This window comes from Vanellus vanellus (assembly GCF_965231255.1).
Source record: "Vanellus vanellus genome assembly, chromosome: Z".
NCBI lineage: Eukaryota > Metazoa > Chordata > Aves > Charadriiformes > Charadriidae > Vanellus > Vanellus vanellus.
Window position 1 is genome coordinate 29,133,195 of NC_138908.1, and position 20,558 is coordinate 29,153,752.

Sequence of the window (20,558 nt, forward strand, 5' to 3'; positions counted from 1 at the left end):
GTACCGTATCGGGGGGGAGGGGACGGGAGGGGATAAAAAAAACCTTTCACTTTTTCCAGCACTTATAAAGAACACTTTGAATTTTTGTGGTTTCTCTTTTTGTGGTTTCTCGGAAGAAACATTCATGGGGACTTTTTTTTTTTCAGGTTCCTGATTTTTTTTTTTTTTCCCCTTATTTATTTATTTATTTCTCTTCCCAGAGCCCGCGTTGCCAGACAAAACCGACGTGACCTTTCTGCGGCCGCTGCCGGGTACGTGCCACCCCCCGCAACCCGCGGAGCGGCCCCGCCGCACCGCCCCACGCCAGCCGCGGGTGGCCCAGTCGCGCGGGCGGGGGGCGCCACGGGACGGCACGCGCCGCTCCCCCCTCACGGGGCAGTTCCACGCAGAACTTCACCGTCACGCGCGGACTCGAAACGAAACGCGCCCCCGGGCTCAGCCGCCCCACGTTCGTGTTAATCGCCGCTAGTAACGTTACGCGGCTGCCGGTGCGGGGGGATCGCCCTTCAGGGAGAGCGCGGCGCCGCTGCCGGCTGCCCCCCGCCTCCCCTCGCCCCCCGCCGGTACCGGCAGAGAGACCCCGGGCCACGGCCCGTCGGGGCTGGAGGCCGTTTACACCCGGCGGCCGAGGGGCAGGTGGCGCTGTGGGGGTGACGGGCGGAGAGGCACCGGCGGCGGCCGCTGCAGCCCCCTCCCCGCCGGGGCGTGGGTTCAGAGGCGGCAACTGCCAAGGCCGGGGTGTGGATGGGCGGCGGGAAGCGGGGGACACGGCCACCAACGGCCCCGGCGGGGCGGGGCAGGGCAGGACCGGGCCGCCCTTCTCGGAAGGGAGGGGGAAAGCGCCGCCACCTGCGCCCGTCATGGCCGGCCCGCCCTCGGGGTATTTAGAGGAGCGTTGCGGCCGGGTACAGCTCGCAGCCAGTGTCGGGCGGCGGCCTCGTAGCGCTATGAAGGGTGGCGGTATCGAGAACCCGGTGTTTGAGCCACCCAGCCCCGACCTCGGCCGCCAGCGCCAGGCCATCCCCGCCGGGGCAGGTGCCGGCGTTCCCGCGGCGGCGGCTGAGGAGGGGCCCTGCGGGTGGGGCCGCTGCGCCCCTAAGGTTCTGCAGCTCTGCAACAACCCAGAGGGCTACCTGGCTGCCTACAGCCTCCTGGCTATCTTCCAAGGTAACCGCTCGCCGGCCGCCTTGCCCAGAGCCGCAGGCAAGCAGCCCTTCTTCCACCACCTTCCCCCTTCCTCGCCCCGGGACCTGGTCCCCGCCGGCCTTCTGCTGCCCCGGGCACGTCCTGGAGCTGCGGGGGAAGCAAAGGGGGGAGCTGGTGGTGATTTGGGTGGTGGGTAAGGGGAGGCAGGGTTCCTCCGACTGCCCAAGTCTGATGCTGTTGCTGATGAGTGGTAGTAGTGGCTTTACTAGGGGTAGAAGGTACCCTTGTGCCCTGGATGGGGAAGTTGGACATTACTCTCTATACTTCACTCTGTTCCTCCTTGCCACCTTTTCCCACCTATCTTTTTGACCACTGCTGAGTCCACAGTGCCATCTGCTCTGTGCTTCATGCTTTTGTCTGTACACTCTGTCCCCATTGCTCACAGGGGAGTAGTGCTCCACATGTGCCTTGCAGGATGAGATGTATGAGGTAAGGAATAAAACACATGATATAAACCAACAGCCAAAGCTGTAATGCCCTACCATGTACTTTACCTGCCTGCCAATTAAAAAGGTGCCTTGGCATGGTTGGGTGGGACTCTGGGTAATTAAGATGGCTTTAAAAAAATCTGGTTTTGTTCTGTGGATCCCTGTGCAGCCATCTTTCTAACAATTGGCTAATGGCTTACCTTAACCTTGGGGGGAACCTGAAGTTTAGCTTGCTTTTAATTTTTATTGTTCAGTTTCTGACATTCTTGTCCATATTTTTGGGTTTCTGTAACAAGATTTGCTAGGGCCTTGGCAAGCCTTAGGCTTAGAGAGAGTAATGATGGCCAAGGGGGAGGGTATGTATTAGTGTACCAAATGTACAAAGTTGAAGTTTGTATTTGTCTGTCAAATGGAGCTATTGGATTTATGTTTAGAAGCCTTCAACTTTATTGGACTAGCTAGAAAAGAAAACTTTTTCCTGAAAAATTATGAGGCTTTAAAGCCTATCCTTGTTGCTCATAAAGAATGAGGCTGCTGTAGTGTGGTGGGGGTAGATGTAGGAGAAGAGATTCAGTGCTAGAAGAGCTGGCAGTGTATGGTGAAGATGTGTGGGATATGGATGGCTGTGTTTCTGCCTGGAAGCACACAGAGGTAACTGGTATGGTCTGAGGAGAACTGAGCAGGAGGTTCTGCTTAAAACCTCAAAGGATCTGACTGCTAATTGTGTTGCTTGGAAAATCCTCAGAAGAACCAGTGTCTCTCAGTATGTTTCTGTAAACCGTTTGTTATTTCAGCCTGTTTAGAATCTTTTCTTAGCATACACGTGTTGTATTAGAAAAGAAGTATCTAGAGAGTTTTGGGCAGAGCCTATTGTTCCTTGCTTGTATTTGAAAGGCCATGCTACAGCTGATAAGAGCCAGGAGGTGATTAGTGTTGCAGTTGTCCTGCTGTTAGCTCAAATTTATTTTCTCTAATATGGTAAAAAGAAAGGGAGGGGTGGAAGAACTTACACAGCAGATTTCCATGGCAGCTGAGCAGTTGAAGATATTTTAAGTCATGCATGTGTGTTCTTGTAGCTTAAGAATATGGGTAGACAACCAAAATGCCCTGAATGTAACACTGTAAAGCTTCAGATCATATTACACTAGACAAAGCGTCTTGAATATTTCCAGCACTTCTAATTTTGCTATAGCAATACTTCTTCAGATCAATTTTCCTTTGGTGATCTGATCACCTGCTCAGCTGAATAATGAATTCAGTGTCATTTAAATTTTATCTCTTATTAGTAGTGTAGATAGGTTCACAGTCATAAAAAGGTCTTGTATCATAGGAATCTCTGTCCTCCTAGGATGCTGTGGGTGTTGGTTATGCCACTTATTGAGGTGTTGGTCCTGTTATCTAACTGGAGATGTATACCAGACCTCAGAGAGGTATCTATCTAATCAAGTTCAGATTTAGGGCCTTAATGTAAGTTCTGATGCTTGTTTTCAAAGTTGATGTAGGCATGGCTATTGTAGACCTTGTGGCATTCTTAATGATGTGTTATTTAGTTTAGTGAACAAGTATCTTCCCTTTGGCTGGATCATAGAAAGGAAATCAGGCACTGAAGACTCACGTTGCAGCTCTTTTTGAGAAGCAGAAAAAACCAAATCATTTTCAGACAAGAAATTCAGTGCTGCGTGTGAGACTGCGAAAATATTCACATCTTGCAGCTTCGAAGCACACAAAACAACTGGGACTTTGAAGTTATGTGAGCTACTACTGTACTCTAGGTTTGAGTCTAATTATTTAATTTACCCTTCAAATTTCAGAAACCATCACTGAGGAAGATGAAAATATATCTATAAAAGTTGCCAATGCTAATATACCTCTAGGAAAGCTTATTTCCTATAGCACTGAAGAATAATGAAGTAATCCTTAACACACTTTTGATGTATGTAAGTTGTTGTACTAGACACAATGAGTGAACATGGTAGGTAGTTATCTGCAGTGACCTGGTACGTGTGTGGAGATTTTTGTAGGTATGTATCTAACTGAAGGCATGTATTTATTAGGTCATTTTTTGGCTGCCCTAGGACAGAGGTTATTGTAATCATTAGCCCCTGATTTGCTGTATTTCAGCTTCTCAGAAGATTCCAGGTGAAACTTAACTCTTCAATTCTGGCTGTTTCTGTTTCAAGTACATGTGAAACCTGTATTTCCAGAATAAGAAACACTTCTTTGCGTAGAACATGATTACATGACTAACACCTGCTTTCTCTGTGGCACTTGCAATCATACATTTATGCAACTCCATCTTGTAATACGGTAACTGGATATACTGCTGTATATATTCATATATATATTCATAGCTGTAGTAGCAAACAAGATAGATGGTATCTCACTATTCTCAGTACAAGGAGTGTTTATTCCTCATGTCAGTAATAATTTTGTTAAACAAAACAACAGAACCACTGTTTGAGACAGGTCCAGTCTAATCTGTCTGGGAACTTTGGATAGCACTAAAATTTTATACCCTGATTAGATTTGTTACTGGAAGGACTTTTTAATTATTTTAGGCTTTTTTCTTTTTTAATAGTGTGTCTGCAAACCACTGCTTTAAAGCCACCGTACTTAGAACAACTGTAGAATGCTTTTTTTTTTTTTTTTGTTAAATGGATGAACAAAATAGTCTTGTTTTTCATTAGAGCAAATGAAGTTGGTTTATGATTAATCTGGATTTTGTGGGTCAGTACACACTGTACCTAAACTTTTAACAGATGGAGCAAGACAATAAGGTTTTTGGATGAGAATAGTTAAAATAATTTCTATACTACTATTTAATTGTTGAAATGGCCTTGTAGGTTTTGTGTATCAGATCAAGTTAGTATCAGCCAGGTTCCATCTTTCCTCAAGAGACTTTAGTGATTAATCCCTAGATGATGGCTTTGGAGGAGTTATACTGTCATTCATCACATCTACATTTTTACAGGTGAAATCTAATTATTCAATAAAATCAACTGCAAGGTTTTATGGCTTTTGGGATGTAAATTAAAGGTGGCAACTTAAACTACAGGTAAAAAACAATGTCTTCTAGTTCTGTAATCAACTTGCTACATAGCACACCTACTTCATGTGAATGTTTTAAGGCCTTAGTAAATGTTTGAAATGCTGGCAAATGGGAAACACTTATTTGTTCATTCCTTCATGCTAGTATTGTTCTTTGGTCAATGCTCCCTTAAGAAGAAAAGAAAACTGCCAAAAATATAAATAATGGCAGTGGAGGAACACCTGAATACTTCTGTTAATCCCGTATGAATTTAAGTCAGACAGGTTAAATTGTGATCCTTGATAAAGGGGCCATAGTAGGGTATTAGAAAAATAAGATTGTACCAAGAGCTGCCTCCTTCTAGAAAGCTGAAGTGTTTAGTTATGGTGGGGATTTCACTTATGAGAAAACAGCTGGTTCATCACAGATTTGGAGTGACTTTTTTTTTTCTAATATGTAGAGTACTTTAGGCAGATCTGTTGAAGTTTAGCCTGTGTAGTTGCACTTCTGGATGGTGCGATGCTTGTTGGAAGCTGATTTAAATCCATTTCTGTCCCTAGTAATCTGTCCTTCAGGTCTGTTCTTTGAATGACAATAGAAATCACATTTGAATTTTAGAAAGAGAAAGGATAACTGTAGGGCCTGTGTCATGAAAGATGCTCATCAGTCACCTGCGAGTTTACAGAACTCTTAATCTTATTTGCAGCTGTGACTCCAAGACTTCCTAACTTTTTTCCAGGGTAAATATTTTATTACGGGCACAATTTAATTGGACTATCATTAAATTATCTGACACAGTTATGAAGTACAGCTATTCATCTCACTTGTAACAGAATCCTATTCTGGGACTGTTAAAATTAAACTTCTGTAAGTTTAACTACTTGATGTCTCACAAACAAACAGAATGTGAAGCAAGGTGGGAGACTCCAGACAACACTTCTGTAAAAATGGACAGCGTGTATAAGCATGCACTGGCAATTGCAGCTTACTTGCTTCTACTGTTTTCTGGAGTTTCTATTAGTTTTCTGGAGTTCACCTGTGCCTAAGTAGGGCAGCTTGTGCAAGGCTTTTTCTCCAGGTTGTCTGATACTTTTGCATCAGGGAACTTCAAGATTTGGAGGGCAAGTTTTTTTTCTCGGCTAAAGTAAATCACTTCAGTTGCTCTGAAACAGTTTCAGAGTATTTTGAAATACCTTTGCCCTTTTTTATATTGTAGGGGAAGGATGTCTGTTCAAAAGCCTTCTTATATCTTCCCTTCATGATGGCACGGCAGAAATTATGTGTGTTTGACAATCATTATATGAAAGCTGTATTCTGAGCTTGCTTCAGTCGTAGCTTGTATTCTAATGCAAGTCATAACCTTGACTAATTTTTTGTTGTGTGTTTTTTTTTTTTTTTTATTTGTGCAGTGTTATAAGATACTCTAATGCATTCTGTTTGAAATTTGTTGGTACTTCAAACTGAATCTGGAACCTTAATACATGTATGGAGTTTGAGGCATGGTATTCTGCTAGCTTAATACTTGAGTGTTGAATCTTTATGCCCACAAGAGAGAACAAAATTGAATAGGTCCTGTGCTGTTTGGGTCACTTAAGTTGGCACTTTATCAATCCACAACATCCCTGGATTTTAAAGCTAATAAGACTTTAAGATGTAGCTTTGTAAATATATTTGTTTTAACCCTTCCATCACACAATGGTAAGTTTAACCTTGCAACACTATCAAATGAAAATATCATTGACTAATTATCTTTTTTTTTTTCTTTTGTAGGTATTGTGGTAAATGGCCTGATTAACATTAGTATTTCAACAATTGAGAAGCGTTATGAATTGAACAGCTCCCTCACTGGCTTAATCTCTGCAAGCTATGACATTGCTTTTTGTATATTGTCGCTTTTTGTATCTTTCTTTGGAGAAAGAGGGCACAAACCACGATGGCTTGCTTTCTCAGCATTTATGCTAGGATTGGGCTCACTTATATTTTCCTTACCACACTTCAGTAGTGGAAAATACCACTATGGAGATAAACTTGAAGGTAAGCTTATCCTTATGTTTTGGAAATAATTGAGACCAAAGTATCTGTAGCGACTTGATGCAACTCTTAATTTGGTACAACATAGTTAATCTCTGTCAAAGTCCTAAAAATAGGGTATTCTCTCTAACACTGAAAATAAAATGATTCTGTGAAATCTGTAAGTTCAAAAGTTGTTTCTCTGCACAGGAAACTTTTCTTCAGAAGAGATCTGAGTGTCAATATAAGCTCTTGCTCATAAGCAACATCTGAATAAAATGTTTTTTTGATTTGTGTTGATGAATGCAATTAAAATTGAGTAAAAAATGATTTGGTGTTTCTTTGTCAATAGGAATGCAAGTTGATGCAAGTGATGTAGAATAAATATTAGAGGAAAGCTGTTACACTTCCTGCCTTCTTGTTGAAAGGTGACTACATGTTGCAGTTCTGGGTTTTGAATTATTGAAGGCATGTTGAGTGATTCATTAACAAGTTTCACTAAGATCTAAAATGTTGATTAGAACTTTTGGGTTTCTTTGAAGTAAAGGGGGAATAAGCAGTACTGAACTATACCGAACAAAGCAGTACTGAAATTGAGGCAGTAGCCAGTTCTCAGACCTTGCATATATTTTTCTCATAAAACAGGACTTTAAGTGCAGTGTGCTTAATGCCAACTATTTGCACCTCAACTTAGCGGCACACCTGTAACTAATAAAGAAATAGCCAGGTATCTTTAAAGTGGTATGACTTAGTCTTTTAGGATTGTCTTAATTGTTATTGCAGTGTTTTATCAGATTTATGTCTTCAATGACTAAGGATATTAGAGTGCTCACTAAAAAAAAGTCAGTAGATATTAAGTAATCTGGCAGAAGGTTCTTAGTCTTCCAGTTGTTGATTCTCAAATTTGTTTTTTAAGCATTACTCATGTCACACACCTCCATGAGCTGTCCAGACATCAACCATTAGATAAATAACTTTGGTAAGCTATTGTTCCCCATCAAATAAATAAGGATCTGAGGCAGAGGTTAATTGAACTTCTAACTGAACTGACAAAGGAAGAACTTTTCAGTGTTTGGAGGCTATAAGCAGATGATTGTTACCACTTAGTAGAGGGGCAACAACTTACTTGCTTCTGACTCTATTACAGTCCCATTTATCTGCAGTTTCAGTATTACCCTCCCTACTTCACTAGTATGGAAGGGAAGCTGAATTTAATAAAGAAGTTCCAACCTGATTGTAGTTTTTCTTATTGCAACAAGATACTAACAGGGTGGGAATGTGAAGGGAGATAGCCAACTATTGCAACTCATCTCTCCCTCCTACCAATTTTAGTTGAAGTCTCAAAGAATCTGTAACTGTTTCATCAAACATCTGCCACTTCGTCAGCCATTAAAACTTTATTAGGGATCATGTTCTACATGGATTTCTGAAATCAAGAAGCTGTAGGGAAAATTATAAATGGAACATTTTCTTTCTTCTCTGTGGCACTGTAAGATGGCTGAATTCATGCTGTTTTGACTGCTGTAATGCAGGTACCTATGCTGTGACTGTGGTGAGCAGATTTAAGGATTTAAGCTGACTTAAACAAAACATTATCAAAGATAAATGACTACAGAGTGCAGGGAATGTCTGCACCATGACAGACTCAATGTAAATCTGCAGGTGCTGTGTGATGGCATCCTTTATGGTTAAGTGGTGGTTAAGTAAACCACAGTACAGGATTTTATAGGATACCTGGTTTAGTTAGTTCTGATATTGCTGAAGCATCGTAACTATACATTTAGTTGCAGAATTAGTAACACCATCCCCCCAGACCCTTCCTTGTTGCTTATTTGTTTGGATGAGTGGTTTTTAGATATTTTAATGGATTGGGAGTAAACTGTTTTATTTGATGCTTTGTATTAAAATGTACCACCTGATTTAGTTTTGAACAGTTCCTAGGTGATTACTTGATTATTTATATTCATCTGTTACATGTAAATACAGTGAGTTTCATCTGCAGGACAACTTCAAAGTATAGTTCAGTGCAACATCTAATATGCCTGCCAGGTTAATTAGTAGATGTGGTCTAGAATACAAAATATATGTAGCTTTCAGTATAAGGCTTATAAACTTCCTGTTTTACCTCGAGATATTAATTTACTTTTATTCTGAGTGTATACATATACTACTTTACAAAACTATTCAATTGGAAATATTTTTCATAATGAACACACTTTAGAAATAGTTTAATCCATTTCATATTGAGAGAGTAGCTAACCAATGGTCTACCTACTTACAAAAATTTTCAGTCGCAGCAACCATGTCTTATCTAATCTCCAGAACGGCTTCAAACTCAAATTTGTAACCTAGATGTAACCAGCTATTTGTTCTGATAGCTTTTTTAGGTTACATAGGGTCGTCAGTGTCTTACCTGGCTCTGATATTTGTAGTCGGGAGCTCCATCTGGTGGTTTGTCTGTAATGAAACCACTCTGTATTTGAATGCTGGTAGACAGTACAGAGGACTATAAAAACTGCAGATGCTATAAGCAATGTACTTTTAAACTTCTGTCTCAGATGTTATTGAAAGATGTTCAAATTTGTGAAAGATGTCTGTCATAGCAAATGTGAAATGTAGATCTTCACTTGACAAAAGGAATATAACTTCATTGGAAAGACAGTCGAGCATTGGAACAGATTACCCAGAAAGACTGTGCAGTCTGTATCTCTGGGGGTTTCCAAGACCCTGCTGAGTGAAGTCCTGAGCAACTTGGTCTGCATTTGGGTTTGACGCTGTTTGGCTTAGGAGTTTGGACTACATGACTCCCTGATGACTCTACCAACCTGAATTATTCTATGAGTCTCTTCAAATGCATCATTTACATCCTGTTATTGGAAATAAGAAATGTCTTTGTTGATGACAAGTCTTAGCCATTTGAGTTGAAATGTGTATGGTGTGATTTGAGAAGAGGGAGAATGACTTGAACACCTTTCTTCAGTTTTCTGTTCTGCTGGAAACTCAGGTGGTGGATAAGTTATTTAGTGTCTGAGAGTTGGTGAATCTTCTCAGAAGGGCATTAGTTGATCGTCCTTCCCAGAACATGTCAAGGAGAACTAAAGAATGAAGAAGACTATGGCATTTGGGTACTAATGGTGATAGAATGTGTGATGCCAGCCTCTAATTTGACTATTTTTGTCTTGTACCATCAGTATTTCTGTGCGTTTTCCTGTTAGTTTTGCTCTCTGAAGAGACTATCTGATTAGCCGAATAATGGGTAGTGCTGCAGTTCTCTACACTGTTTTGTCTGTTTCTCTGTACCACTTAGATATGTAATACTGTAACATCTGCCTTTAGAAACTAAGAACTTTGTCTTCATTCAGCATGTTCATTGAAGCCTTGAGTGACTTTCCTATTCAAGACTTAAAGGGGAGGCAGATTTTTAAGTTTAAAAGAGAGTAGAAACCCAGCTGTTCTTTATTTCTGACTCCTTGCAAATCTCTTTAAACTATTCCCCACCCCCCAAAAGACAAAAAAACCCCACGCCTACTGGCTGCAGTTTAAGATGTGAGTAAAGTTAGTCTTGACCTGTCTTACTTCAATTAATGTAACTGCTAAAGCATCTCACAGTTGGTTTTGCCTTCTTGGCTAGTATATTGCATTAGATATTTAGGAATATTTTGGTCTTTACATAACTTAGATTCAGTTAGATGTGTTTAGATTAAAGCATGCAAGAAGGTTTATAATGACTAATTCTGTTGGATAGCATTGCCTTGAATGCAGTTCTGCTCTTTAAAATGCAAGTCTAATCTACTGACTTTTAGAAGAGAAAATGAGTTTAATGAGAAAAGGTAGTTAAAAATGGTCAGCCACTCATTTTAAACTTCTCCCGGAGCTTGGCTTATCTCAGGTTAGGCTTTCTTGATCATGTAAAAGCAGTGCACTCTCTCTTCACCATTCTTATGACAGTAGCAAACAGGCTTGTGGATCTTATCCAGATTAGGTTTAACCTGTGTCACTTTATCAATCTGCTTAAACCTTGGACTGGTACAAGAAGGGGATGACATGAATGGTGGAGGTAGAGAGAGTAAACTGTTTGATGCAGTTTTGATTTATGCTGTCTTAAACTAATCTTATAGTTTTGTGGTAGATTCTTTGCTTTTAAAATGTTTCTTGGAAACATGAAATATGGTCCATGACTCCACTCAGCAAGTGTACTTGATGACTTAAGAGAGCTTTGATAGCTGATGCAAATAAAAGGATTATAATTGTATTAAAGTGCGTATTGATGGTTCTCTTAATTTTGTAGTTAGACCTGATTATGTGGTTCTGAAAACTAGTGTGAGCTTCTCTCCTTTCAATGTCAGGATAAATTTCCTAGGGCATAGAAATTGAAGAGCTAGAAAACTGAAGGAGAGAGGCTATAACCAATTAGTTACACAGTGACACAGGCTTTTAGATTGACATGAACTGAGACATTGAGGGTGGGGATGGGGATTCTTGACGAACCACAGTCTGCCAGAGTTTGTCATTACCATATGTAATCTGCTTATTTCATGAAGCTATTTCTAGATCCCAAATTAGGCTACACTTTTGTAACTTAACATAGTTCATGGTATTTTATTGCTCTGCATTACTTGTATTTTGTTAAAATATACACAGAAAACTATTATTTGTGTACTACAATAAAATAGCTTACTAAATGCTGTTTTGGACTTGCCCAATGGGTATTGGAGGCTAACTTATAACTGCAGATATATTCTATATATGTGGTATATGTGAATAAGTGTATGTTAACAACATATTGTAGGACATGGTGTCCTTTGATAGTCAGTTTTAGATGTTGTACATGTAAATAGTACAAGGTTAACCTGATTTAAGATGTAGTTTCCTGCAGAAAAGAGGAGTATTGCTAAATAAAGCAGATTGGCAATAGATGAAAAATATACTCTAAAAACTTTAATTTTCAGAGTAGTGATTCATAAGAAAATGTTCTTCCTGTAGCTTCAGTACAGCATTAAAATGAGGATTGTTCCTAAGTGGAATGTAAGGAAAATTTTAATGACTCCTCTGCTTGAATTGCTTAAGTAAAAGCAGAAAAAAAAAATCTTTTACATTATCAAATGTAAAAGAAACTTAGAAAAAAGATGTAGTAACTTTGTAGCAAAGTATTGAGAATTAATCGGTCTACTGGTCTAATCTGAAGGGTGTTTTCACACATTTGCTCAGTATGGCTTGTTTCTACCAAACTGATGGGTTTATCGTCTTTCTTAGGGTTGTACACTCTTCTGTGGCAAAAACGGAAAAGAACCATGCTCTCTTTTTGATCTTGTCACTTGGGACTGTCTGCCACTAAAAGTGCGATGATAGCAAGAGGAAGAAGAGAAAACACACTCCCTGTCTTCAGTTCCTTTTTTCTGTTCCCTCCTCACAGCACCAAACATTATAGGAGCAGATGCAACCTTAGGCTGTTCTACCTCTGCTGCCCTGTTTGTGTGTGTGTTTGGGCAAGTACAGAGGCTTTACATTAACTTCTGATTCTGGAGATATGGCAGTGTGTGCTTTATGAGAGATAGTGGTGTGGGGTTTTAAGGTGGTTTTTTTTTTTTTTTTTAATTTATGGAAACACTTCTCAAAACAGTGTATGAGAAGGGAGGACTGTCTTTGCTTGTGTCTCTGACTGTGCTTTCCTCTCCAGCAGTCCAACTTTTCTTAGATTGTTCGGGCTGCTCTGTCACTTAAGAGTGGAAGTTGTTGTTAGTGCTCCTCAGAATCATTACAAGGTACAAGAACAAAATTAACTGTCTGTTACCTAGGAGTATTCACTAAATGGTTGAATGACCATTTCACAGTTTGGTGTTTGTGGTTGGTTGTTTTTTTTTGCATACATCTGGTCAATAATGCTCTCAACAAGCCAAAACATTTTAATAAGGCTATTTCATCCATCTTGCCTTCCCTGTAAAGAAACAAAAAACAAGCAATGATAGTATTTGTTTTGGAGGATATGATGTTATAGACAGTTATGCCACTGTTATATAGGATATATTAGTAGGTCTGGAAATTAAAATGGGAGCCTGGCACTAACAGCAGTTCACATATAGTTTAGTGTTCTGTACAGGTTTTTCTCCAGTTGGACTGTGATGAGCTGGGTAACAGAATTTTAAAATCTTGCTGTCTCTCTTTCAGACACGTGTCAAATTCCAGGAGCAACCTCTGCTAACTTCACTTGCAATGCCAGCACAAAATCTTCACTTCCAAACTATCTGTATGTCTTTATCCTGGGGCAGCTGCTGCTGGGAGTTGGAGGAACTCCACTATATACTTTGGGGACAGCTTTTATTGATGACAGTGTCCCAAAACACAAGTCTTCCCTTTATATAGGTAACTTCTAAAACTGTTTATAACACATTGTCTGGGTAGATCATAGACTGCAATGCCTTCCGAATATTTTTATGAATTCCTCTAATTAAATCAGTCTTGTCATTGTGTACTTATGTGCATGAAGTGTTTCAATATCAATTACTGTGCAAGTTAGGTATTAGTCTGCTATAAGTATCAAGTCATTTCAACAGTTATTTTGCAGAGCATGGTAAGGCTACTTTGTGCACCTCTACTGCTGTTTTTTTTTGTGTCAGTAACTGAAAGTGATTAAGTGGTTAATGTAGCCTGCCTGTTAACAACAGAATATGGGCTATGAAGATGATTAGGGGATTAGAACATCTTTCGTATGAGGAAAGGCTGAGGAACTTGGGTCTCTTTAGTCTAGAGAAAAGAAGAATGAGGGGGGATCTTATTAATGCTTTCAAATACTTAAAGGGAGGATGCCAGAGGGATGGGAGGAATCTTTTTTCAGTGGTGCCCATTGATAGGATGAGGGTTAATGGGCACAAGCTTGAACATAAGAAGTTCCGTCTTAACATGAGGAGGAACTTCTTCACTTTGAGGGTAGTGGAGCACTGGAACAGGCTGCCCAGAGAGGTTGTGGAGTCTCCCACTCTGGAGAAGCTCAAAACCCGCCTGGACGCTGTCCTGTGCAACCTGTTGTAGGTGACCCTACTGTGACAGGGGGGTTGGACTACAGAGGTCCCTTCCAACCCTGACTATTCTGTGATTCTGTGAATAAGTTGTTGAAAACTACTGGTCAGTAGCCAGACCTTACTGTATCCTTTAACAGTTCTGTTTATTTACCTTATAACAGTAGGCTGTCCCCTCAATGCAGGGATGCTCCTGTGCATCACATGATCAGTGGATTCCTGTAGCCACATACAAATTTGGCACTTCAGGAGGAAATACTGGAAGTATTCTTCCTTAATTCAAAGTAAAGGGATTGCCTAGGAATATGGACAATGTGTTTGTCTTACTGTGGGGTTGTTTGAAAGCTAAGGAATACTATTTCTTAGCAGTGGCTTTTAATCTTTCCAGTCAGCATTCTCTGGGTTACATGCATTTTTACTACCAAGGTCATTGAAGTCTAAGTATTTCCTATGGGTGTGAAGATGTTTGTTTTCCCCATTTTTAGGTGTAAGCTGATAGAAGTATGTTAGCAATACTGGTAACTTGCAAGAGGAATTCAAAGCATCTTAGGTTCCTGGACTGTGTTCCAGACTAAATCAGTATTTTAGGGGGCAAAAATGAAATCATCATCTATTTGAATACAATTCTTGCTTAATTGTTCTAGGCAAGCCACTTCATTTGATGCCAACAAATAGAATAGTTGCATATTTTAAATAACAAACAACAAAAATAAAAGCTGTCATTATTTACATTAAGAGAGATTACTACACTTTTTTTTCTGAGGCCAGTGAAATAAATAGACCAGAATTAGGATTGTCTGCATGATTAGAGGATCAAGAAGTGGCCTGAAAACTCAGGAGAATGGTTTTGGTGTTCATACTTAAAACATAACAGACCAATATAATAAATTAATGCTTGTGCAATCTTCAGACAACTGCTGAGTTCAGAAGAACAAGTGTATTCTTCCTAATATAACAGAACTAGAGTGCAAGTGAGTGGATGGGTAGCTACATTAAGCCTTAATTATTTTTCTTCCTTTCATGCAATGTATTGAGGATGTAAAATATATTGTGTTGCTTTGCCTCATGCAAGAAGGCTTGTGTAAGGCAGCAAAAAAAACCAAAAACAAACTAAAATTTTCTGCTAGTGTCTGTTAACATCTGCTTGCATTGTAGACCATCAGCTTGCAACTCATAAGTTCCTAGTTTCTTACTTGTCTGAAACTGGATGCATTTTCATGAGGACTGTTCTCCTCTTGCTGAGCTGAGGCATCTATGTCTAAAGCCAATGAAAAGTTAAGCAATTCCAAATGGTAACTTAAATTGAATGGTCTGTAGGAGGAAATAGGCACCTTCTAAGATAGGTTTGAAGTTCTGTAGGGTGAATATGTACTTAACTCCAAAAGATCCTATGAGCATGTCATTACTTCCAAAATACAGGAAAACCTGGGATATGTTAATTCAATATTGATTTTTGGTTTCTTGATACCTGAGTGTCCCCTTCTGCATCCCTTCCCCCTCTTGTACCTCTCCCAGTCTGCCCCCCCTCACCCCCACCACCTCCATCCTTCTTTCTTGCTGTCTAAAGACAGTGAAAGAATACTAAATACTCAGGATCCAGGTGCTTTCAAAACAAATGAGAAATCCAGATTCTTCAACCTGGGGAAAAGCATAGAATATCACAGTAAGGATGCATGTCTTACTAATTATTTAGGCAGATCTAGTTACTACTAGCTACAAGCCTTTATCTGTAGAGACTCCTCCCGCCAGCATTGCAACAGAAATCTGGCTGGCCTGGGAGACTATTGTGACATTGAGAAAATCTTGTCTTAAGGCCAAAAAAAGTGGGTAGACTGAAGGGTGCTCTTTAGTAGCACATGGTTGCACCTGCAACTTTGTTTTTTGGGGTTTTGTTTTTGCAGTTTTTTTTTTTTTTTGAACTGTCAGGAGCTGTTAAGAGCCCTGGCTTTGTATTTTAAGGCTTGTATAAATAAATTGTGGTCCATATGATTGAGTTCTCAATGCACATGTGGCAGATATTATTCCAGTCAAAAGCTTTAATGGAACCCTGGCTTCTGGTCTTGGCACATCTAAAAACTAACAAGACTCAAAATAAAAAAAAAAAAAAAAAAACAATTAGGAGGTTCTTAAAGATTGTGGGTGTTTACTATTAGCAACTGGTGCTTGCAAAAACCTCACTTAAACTTTTTCTCAAGCTAGCTTGTGGTTGTAGGCACAAGATGTGCAAAAGGCAATCTAATAATGCATAAAGATGATGTCTGTGAAATGTCATTTGCTGAACCTCTGAGATGCAGCTTTTAATGAGACTTGCAATTTTCTTGTTGAGGGACAAGTAAAAATTTTTTCTTCTATGTGCTGTAGTGGAAATAATGATAGTGGAAGAACAGGTTGAATTACAGAAACCACTTGGTCTGAAGTTTATTTAGGATCTTTTCTAAAAGATTTAAAAATGTATGGTGAACTTGATGTATTTTCTCTTCTAGGAATTGGCTATGCCATGTCACTGCTGGGTCCTGCTATTGGCTATGTCTTAGGAGGGCAGCTACTTAATATTTATATTGATATCCAGATCCCAGAAAGGCAAGATACAACTTAGTCTTTTGTTTTCTATTTTCTTTTCCTAATAACTCAGATGAAAATCTTCAGCTTTTCTCCATGTGAGGAGGAGAAAGAGTTCGTTTGGAAAATACTGCACTTTCAAGAGCTTTTTTAGCTTGGTAACAAGTTGCATTCACAAGGGCTTTTAGTGAGTGAGTTATTTCTACAGTGAGTCACTCCATTGTGTGTTAAAGTTTCTCTGTAGTGCAAATATTTAGTTCTAGCTTTTTGAGATATTGCCTATTGTAAAACCATTTAACAAAAAAATGCGTTTTCTTTTGATTAGTTGTTTATTTAGGGTCAGATTGCAATTAATGATTTATTGTGCAAAAAGTTTCTGTTAGGTGAGATATGAGGGGTAGGATACTGCTACTTACCTCTTGGGGAAAAGCGTGCTAGAAAATCCACCAGTTGAGTAATAGTTCACTATTAAAAAAATAATGTTATAAAATGTACTACTGTCGAAACCAACAACTTCATTTACACTTTTATTTCCTATGTTTTAGGGACTGGATCAGTGCAGTGGCATTCTGAACTTCTGTATTGGCTTTCACATAAATAATTGATTATGAAGATTCTTTCTAAAACCAGCTTTTTCAGTATCTTAAAAATGCTACAGGATCTTGAAGTCAGGGCCAAATAGTGGCACCTAAATCTGTTGAGCTATACTTGGTAGCATGAAGTATTATTATAATAGAGTTGATGAATGTGCTTTAAATAAGCAAACAAATATCATACATATAGAAAGCAAGAAAATGACAATATTCAAAGGCTTTCTGTTAAATCAGTATTTAAAAAAGGAAAATAAAATTCCAGTTCACTAACATCTGAAATTACTGATTTAAATTCATGAATGGTAAACCTGCTTTTCCCAAATTTATTTTTCCAGTACAGAGATGGATCAAGATGACCCACGTTGGCTTGGAGCATGGTGGATAGCATTTGTTGCTTGCTTTTTTGCAATTTGGCTTCTTATAATACCTTTTTCATGCTTTCCAAAACACTTACCAGGTAATTGTTCTAGAACAATGGGCTACTTTGGAAGAGACTTCTGTTTATACTTGATAGACTACTGGACTGCGTGATTGATTCCTCTGTGATTCTGTTTCTCAGTTAACTGTCTTTGGCTGAAACCTGATGATAGATATTTTATTTTTCCAATATGCAGCCTTTAAAAAAAGGCAAATGGGCTAGAGGGACAATCTTGTGTATATAATGATGTACAGTAGGACTAGAAACTGGTAGAGCATGGAAACTGATGGTCAAAGTTTTGGAAGATGCTTGCAGTTAAGGATCCAGGACTGTATTTAAGGCTGCGACATTGCCTGCTAAGTTAATGGAATTCCGTTATGATCCTTAACTCATACATTGTTGTCTTTGAGTTATTGCCTTATTGGTTTTGGTGGAATAATAAAGCATGACTCAAAATATCCCAGAGCAGTTGTCTTAAAAAAAAAAAAATTTCTGTTTGGGCAGATACTATCTAGGATTCCCTTGAAAGGGCATCTAAAGGATCTTAACTATGGTTATCTGGAAAGAGAAATGATGGAGGAAAAAAAAAAAAATGAAGTAGAGAACTGAGGAAAATGTGAGGATGATTTAATAAAAAAATAATTGAACGGGCCTCAGGATAGTCGGAATTTTTTATGGTGTTCCTGATAATATCTTCTTACAGCCAAGGCCTTCTGATGGAAGCATGATGCTTTGAGCCAAATTCTTCTTTCTGGAAAAGTACATTAATGATCTTTTTATGGATCTCTACCAATAAAATATTTAAGAGGACTTGCAATGTCTGAGCTAGTTTTCCAAAGGAAAGGAAACACTTATTTTGCTGCTTTTTCTGAGTTTAAGCCTAAGAGCACAGGTATTAATTGTTTTCATTGTCAATAAATATGCCTATTTGTAGGAACAGCAAAAATACAGGCTGAAAAAATCTCTGAAACTCATAATGATGGAAGTGAGACACTAGTTGAGACCAAGAATATTGGAAAAAGTTTTAAAGACTTTCCCATGGCTCTCCTGGTAAGGAACTATTGAATGTACTGAAACTTACACATTCTGAGAAATGAAATTCTTTTTCGGCTAATGCGTAAGTGTTCAGAAAGGTAATAGCTTCTTTATTATGTTGTGGTAGGGAAGTCTCCAGTGCTACTGATAGTTTAATGCGTATTCATTTTGTTGATGCTTAAGATTCTTAGAGCAAGAAAAGCTTGTTAGTCAAGTTCCACATGAGTATCTGCTTTCAAATATGACTTCTAGTTTAAAATGTGACTTCTAGTTTACATGGTACTACACTTAAATAATTTCCTGAGTGTTATGCTAACTTCCCCCCATAGATACTGTTGAAGAATCCAGTGCTTATGAGCCTAATAATAGCCAGTTCTTCAGAAGCTTTAGTTGCCACTGGCTTTGCCACATTTCTACCAAAGTTTATAGAAAATCAGTTTGGAAAGACATCAAGTTTTTCAGCAACTCTTGGAGGTAATGTGGTTTTTCATCTATAAATCTTAATGAGATGATCAGTACAATATATTTAACCTTATAGGTGGAAGCTTATACAGGTGTCTTGTATTTGTGAATATACTTACATGAAACGCAGTTTTCACAGCAGAAATAGTGTTCTTATATTATTCTTGCCTGCCCTATGAAATCCCTGGTACTTAGTTCATCCAGGGTGCAAATCTACTGGTTGCCTGTAGGTTCAGAAGACTTGATACTCGCATTCAAAGTAGGATTAGAATTTTGTGTGCTGCTGAAACTGTAATTTATTCCTTTCTTATTCTTGGTGAAAAACATTTCATTTTCCTCATTTAAAATCAGCTGAAGGAGCATTAAGCCTTAGTCCCTGCTAAAGGAAGCAAGATGAAGGGGAGATGGGAAAAAAAGCAGTGCTTACTACAAGTAAGGGATTGATATGGCTGTTCCCTTCTTCAATTCCACCATGATGTTACAGTGAGATAGCTTACAATAAAATGACTAATCAGAATATATTAGAAAGCTATTGTGTAACTGCTTTTATAGTTTGCTTACTGTCACTTATTTGTATTATCTGATACGCAGAAGTAATAGGTAGGACAGGGGAAGGTTATGAAAAGCTGAGTGTTGGAGAAACAAATAGGAAAAAAATCTGATGGAAGAGCTGCACTATATAGGGTCACTTGACTAACTCTGATACAGTTACTTCTGAAGAACAGCAGCCAGATCAAGGCAGATAGGCCAACAGATGCTTGCAATATGGCACACTTACTATTTCTGGAACATGTCTTGTTAAATTACTTGGCCTTGCAATATAAACGTGCTAGTTGAAGTGCTCTTTCTCCCAAACACATTTCTGTTGGAGAGACTTTCTGAATGACTTACTCCCCTGCATAGTACTAGATAGTGCTATCACTCTTCAGACGTCATTGCTTCAAAACAAAGTATCTGCAAATTTTACATAGAAGTAAATTGGAATATATGCTCAATTGTTAAACAGTAATTAACAGTGAAGTGGGAAACAATGTTCCTTTTTTTGTCTATAGACCTCGTCTGAATTTTTCATTTGAGTTGAAAATATTGATAGTGTTAATCAAATATAGAGCTTTAAAGAAACACCTACAGTAATGTTGAAAACTAGCTGTACCTGAACTAATGTTGAGCTAGCTAGTCCAAGTGTGTCACCAATGACCTTGTCACCTATTTGAACTACCTTTGACTCTGGGTGTCTGTGGCCTGTGCAGGTCTGCTACTGTACCTGAACTTCCTTTAAAATTAGCTGTCTCAGGTCAGTGCAAGTTAGAGTTTTATTGTAGATTAACCATATAAGAATGCTCAGTTATGTATTTGGAGTCCTAATAGTGCAACGAGGATAAATTATTATGGGCTATACAGACTATGACAGCAAAACTGACCCAGTGATCTAGACTTTTAAAATTTTTCTGTAGATGCCTTATTGTATCTTGTGCTGTCTCTTGTATAATAGTGATTATGTTAAAAAGTTCATAACACAAATGTAACAAAGAACATGGGCATGTGAAAAATACTGAAGCAATGAAAGAGCATTTTGTTTTCATGAAGTAAAAAATCTCTGGTGTTAAGAGATTCCTGCCCAATATGTAGTGCTCTTAAGTAATCAAGTTCTGCTGTGTTGAACTTGAGTTTTGCACAACTATAAATTTTGCTGTCAAGTTGAACTTCTGGAAAGGCCAAAGATAATGTAAGGATAGAATAAATTACTCAAGCCAAAAGATTTTGGTAGGTTTGTTTGAAAAATGACATCATATGGACTGCATCTTA

General features: G+C 38.9%; 1 protein-coding gene across 1 annotated transcript in view; it reads left to right on the forward strand.

The window, feature by feature from the left end:
- Positions 1 to 860: 860 nt before the first annotated feature.
- The window catches only part of SLCO4C1 (solute carrier organic anion transporter family member 4C1), a gene marked incomplete at its 5' end in the record, with an annotated part of 33,712 nt that continues 14,014 nt past the window's right edge, over positions 861 to 20,558 (forward strand). Inside the window, 7 exons of the mRNA XM_082497972.1 lie at positions 861 to 1,167; positions 6,433 to 6,696; positions 12,838 to 13,032; positions 16,169 to 16,265; positions 17,173 to 17,294; positions 18,190 to 18,305; positions 18,620 to 18,764. Of these exons, the coding sequence (XP_082354098.1) occupies positions 861 to 1,167; positions 6,433 to 6,696; positions 12,838 to 13,032; positions 16,169 to 16,265; positions 17,173 to 17,294; positions 18,190 to 18,305; positions 18,620 to 18,764 (1,246 nt within the window). The remainder of the gene's footprint in view (positions 1,168 to 6,432; positions 6,697 to 12,837; positions 13,033 to 16,168; positions 16,266 to 17,172; positions 17,295 to 18,189; positions 18,306 to 18,619; positions 18,765 to 20,558) is intronic.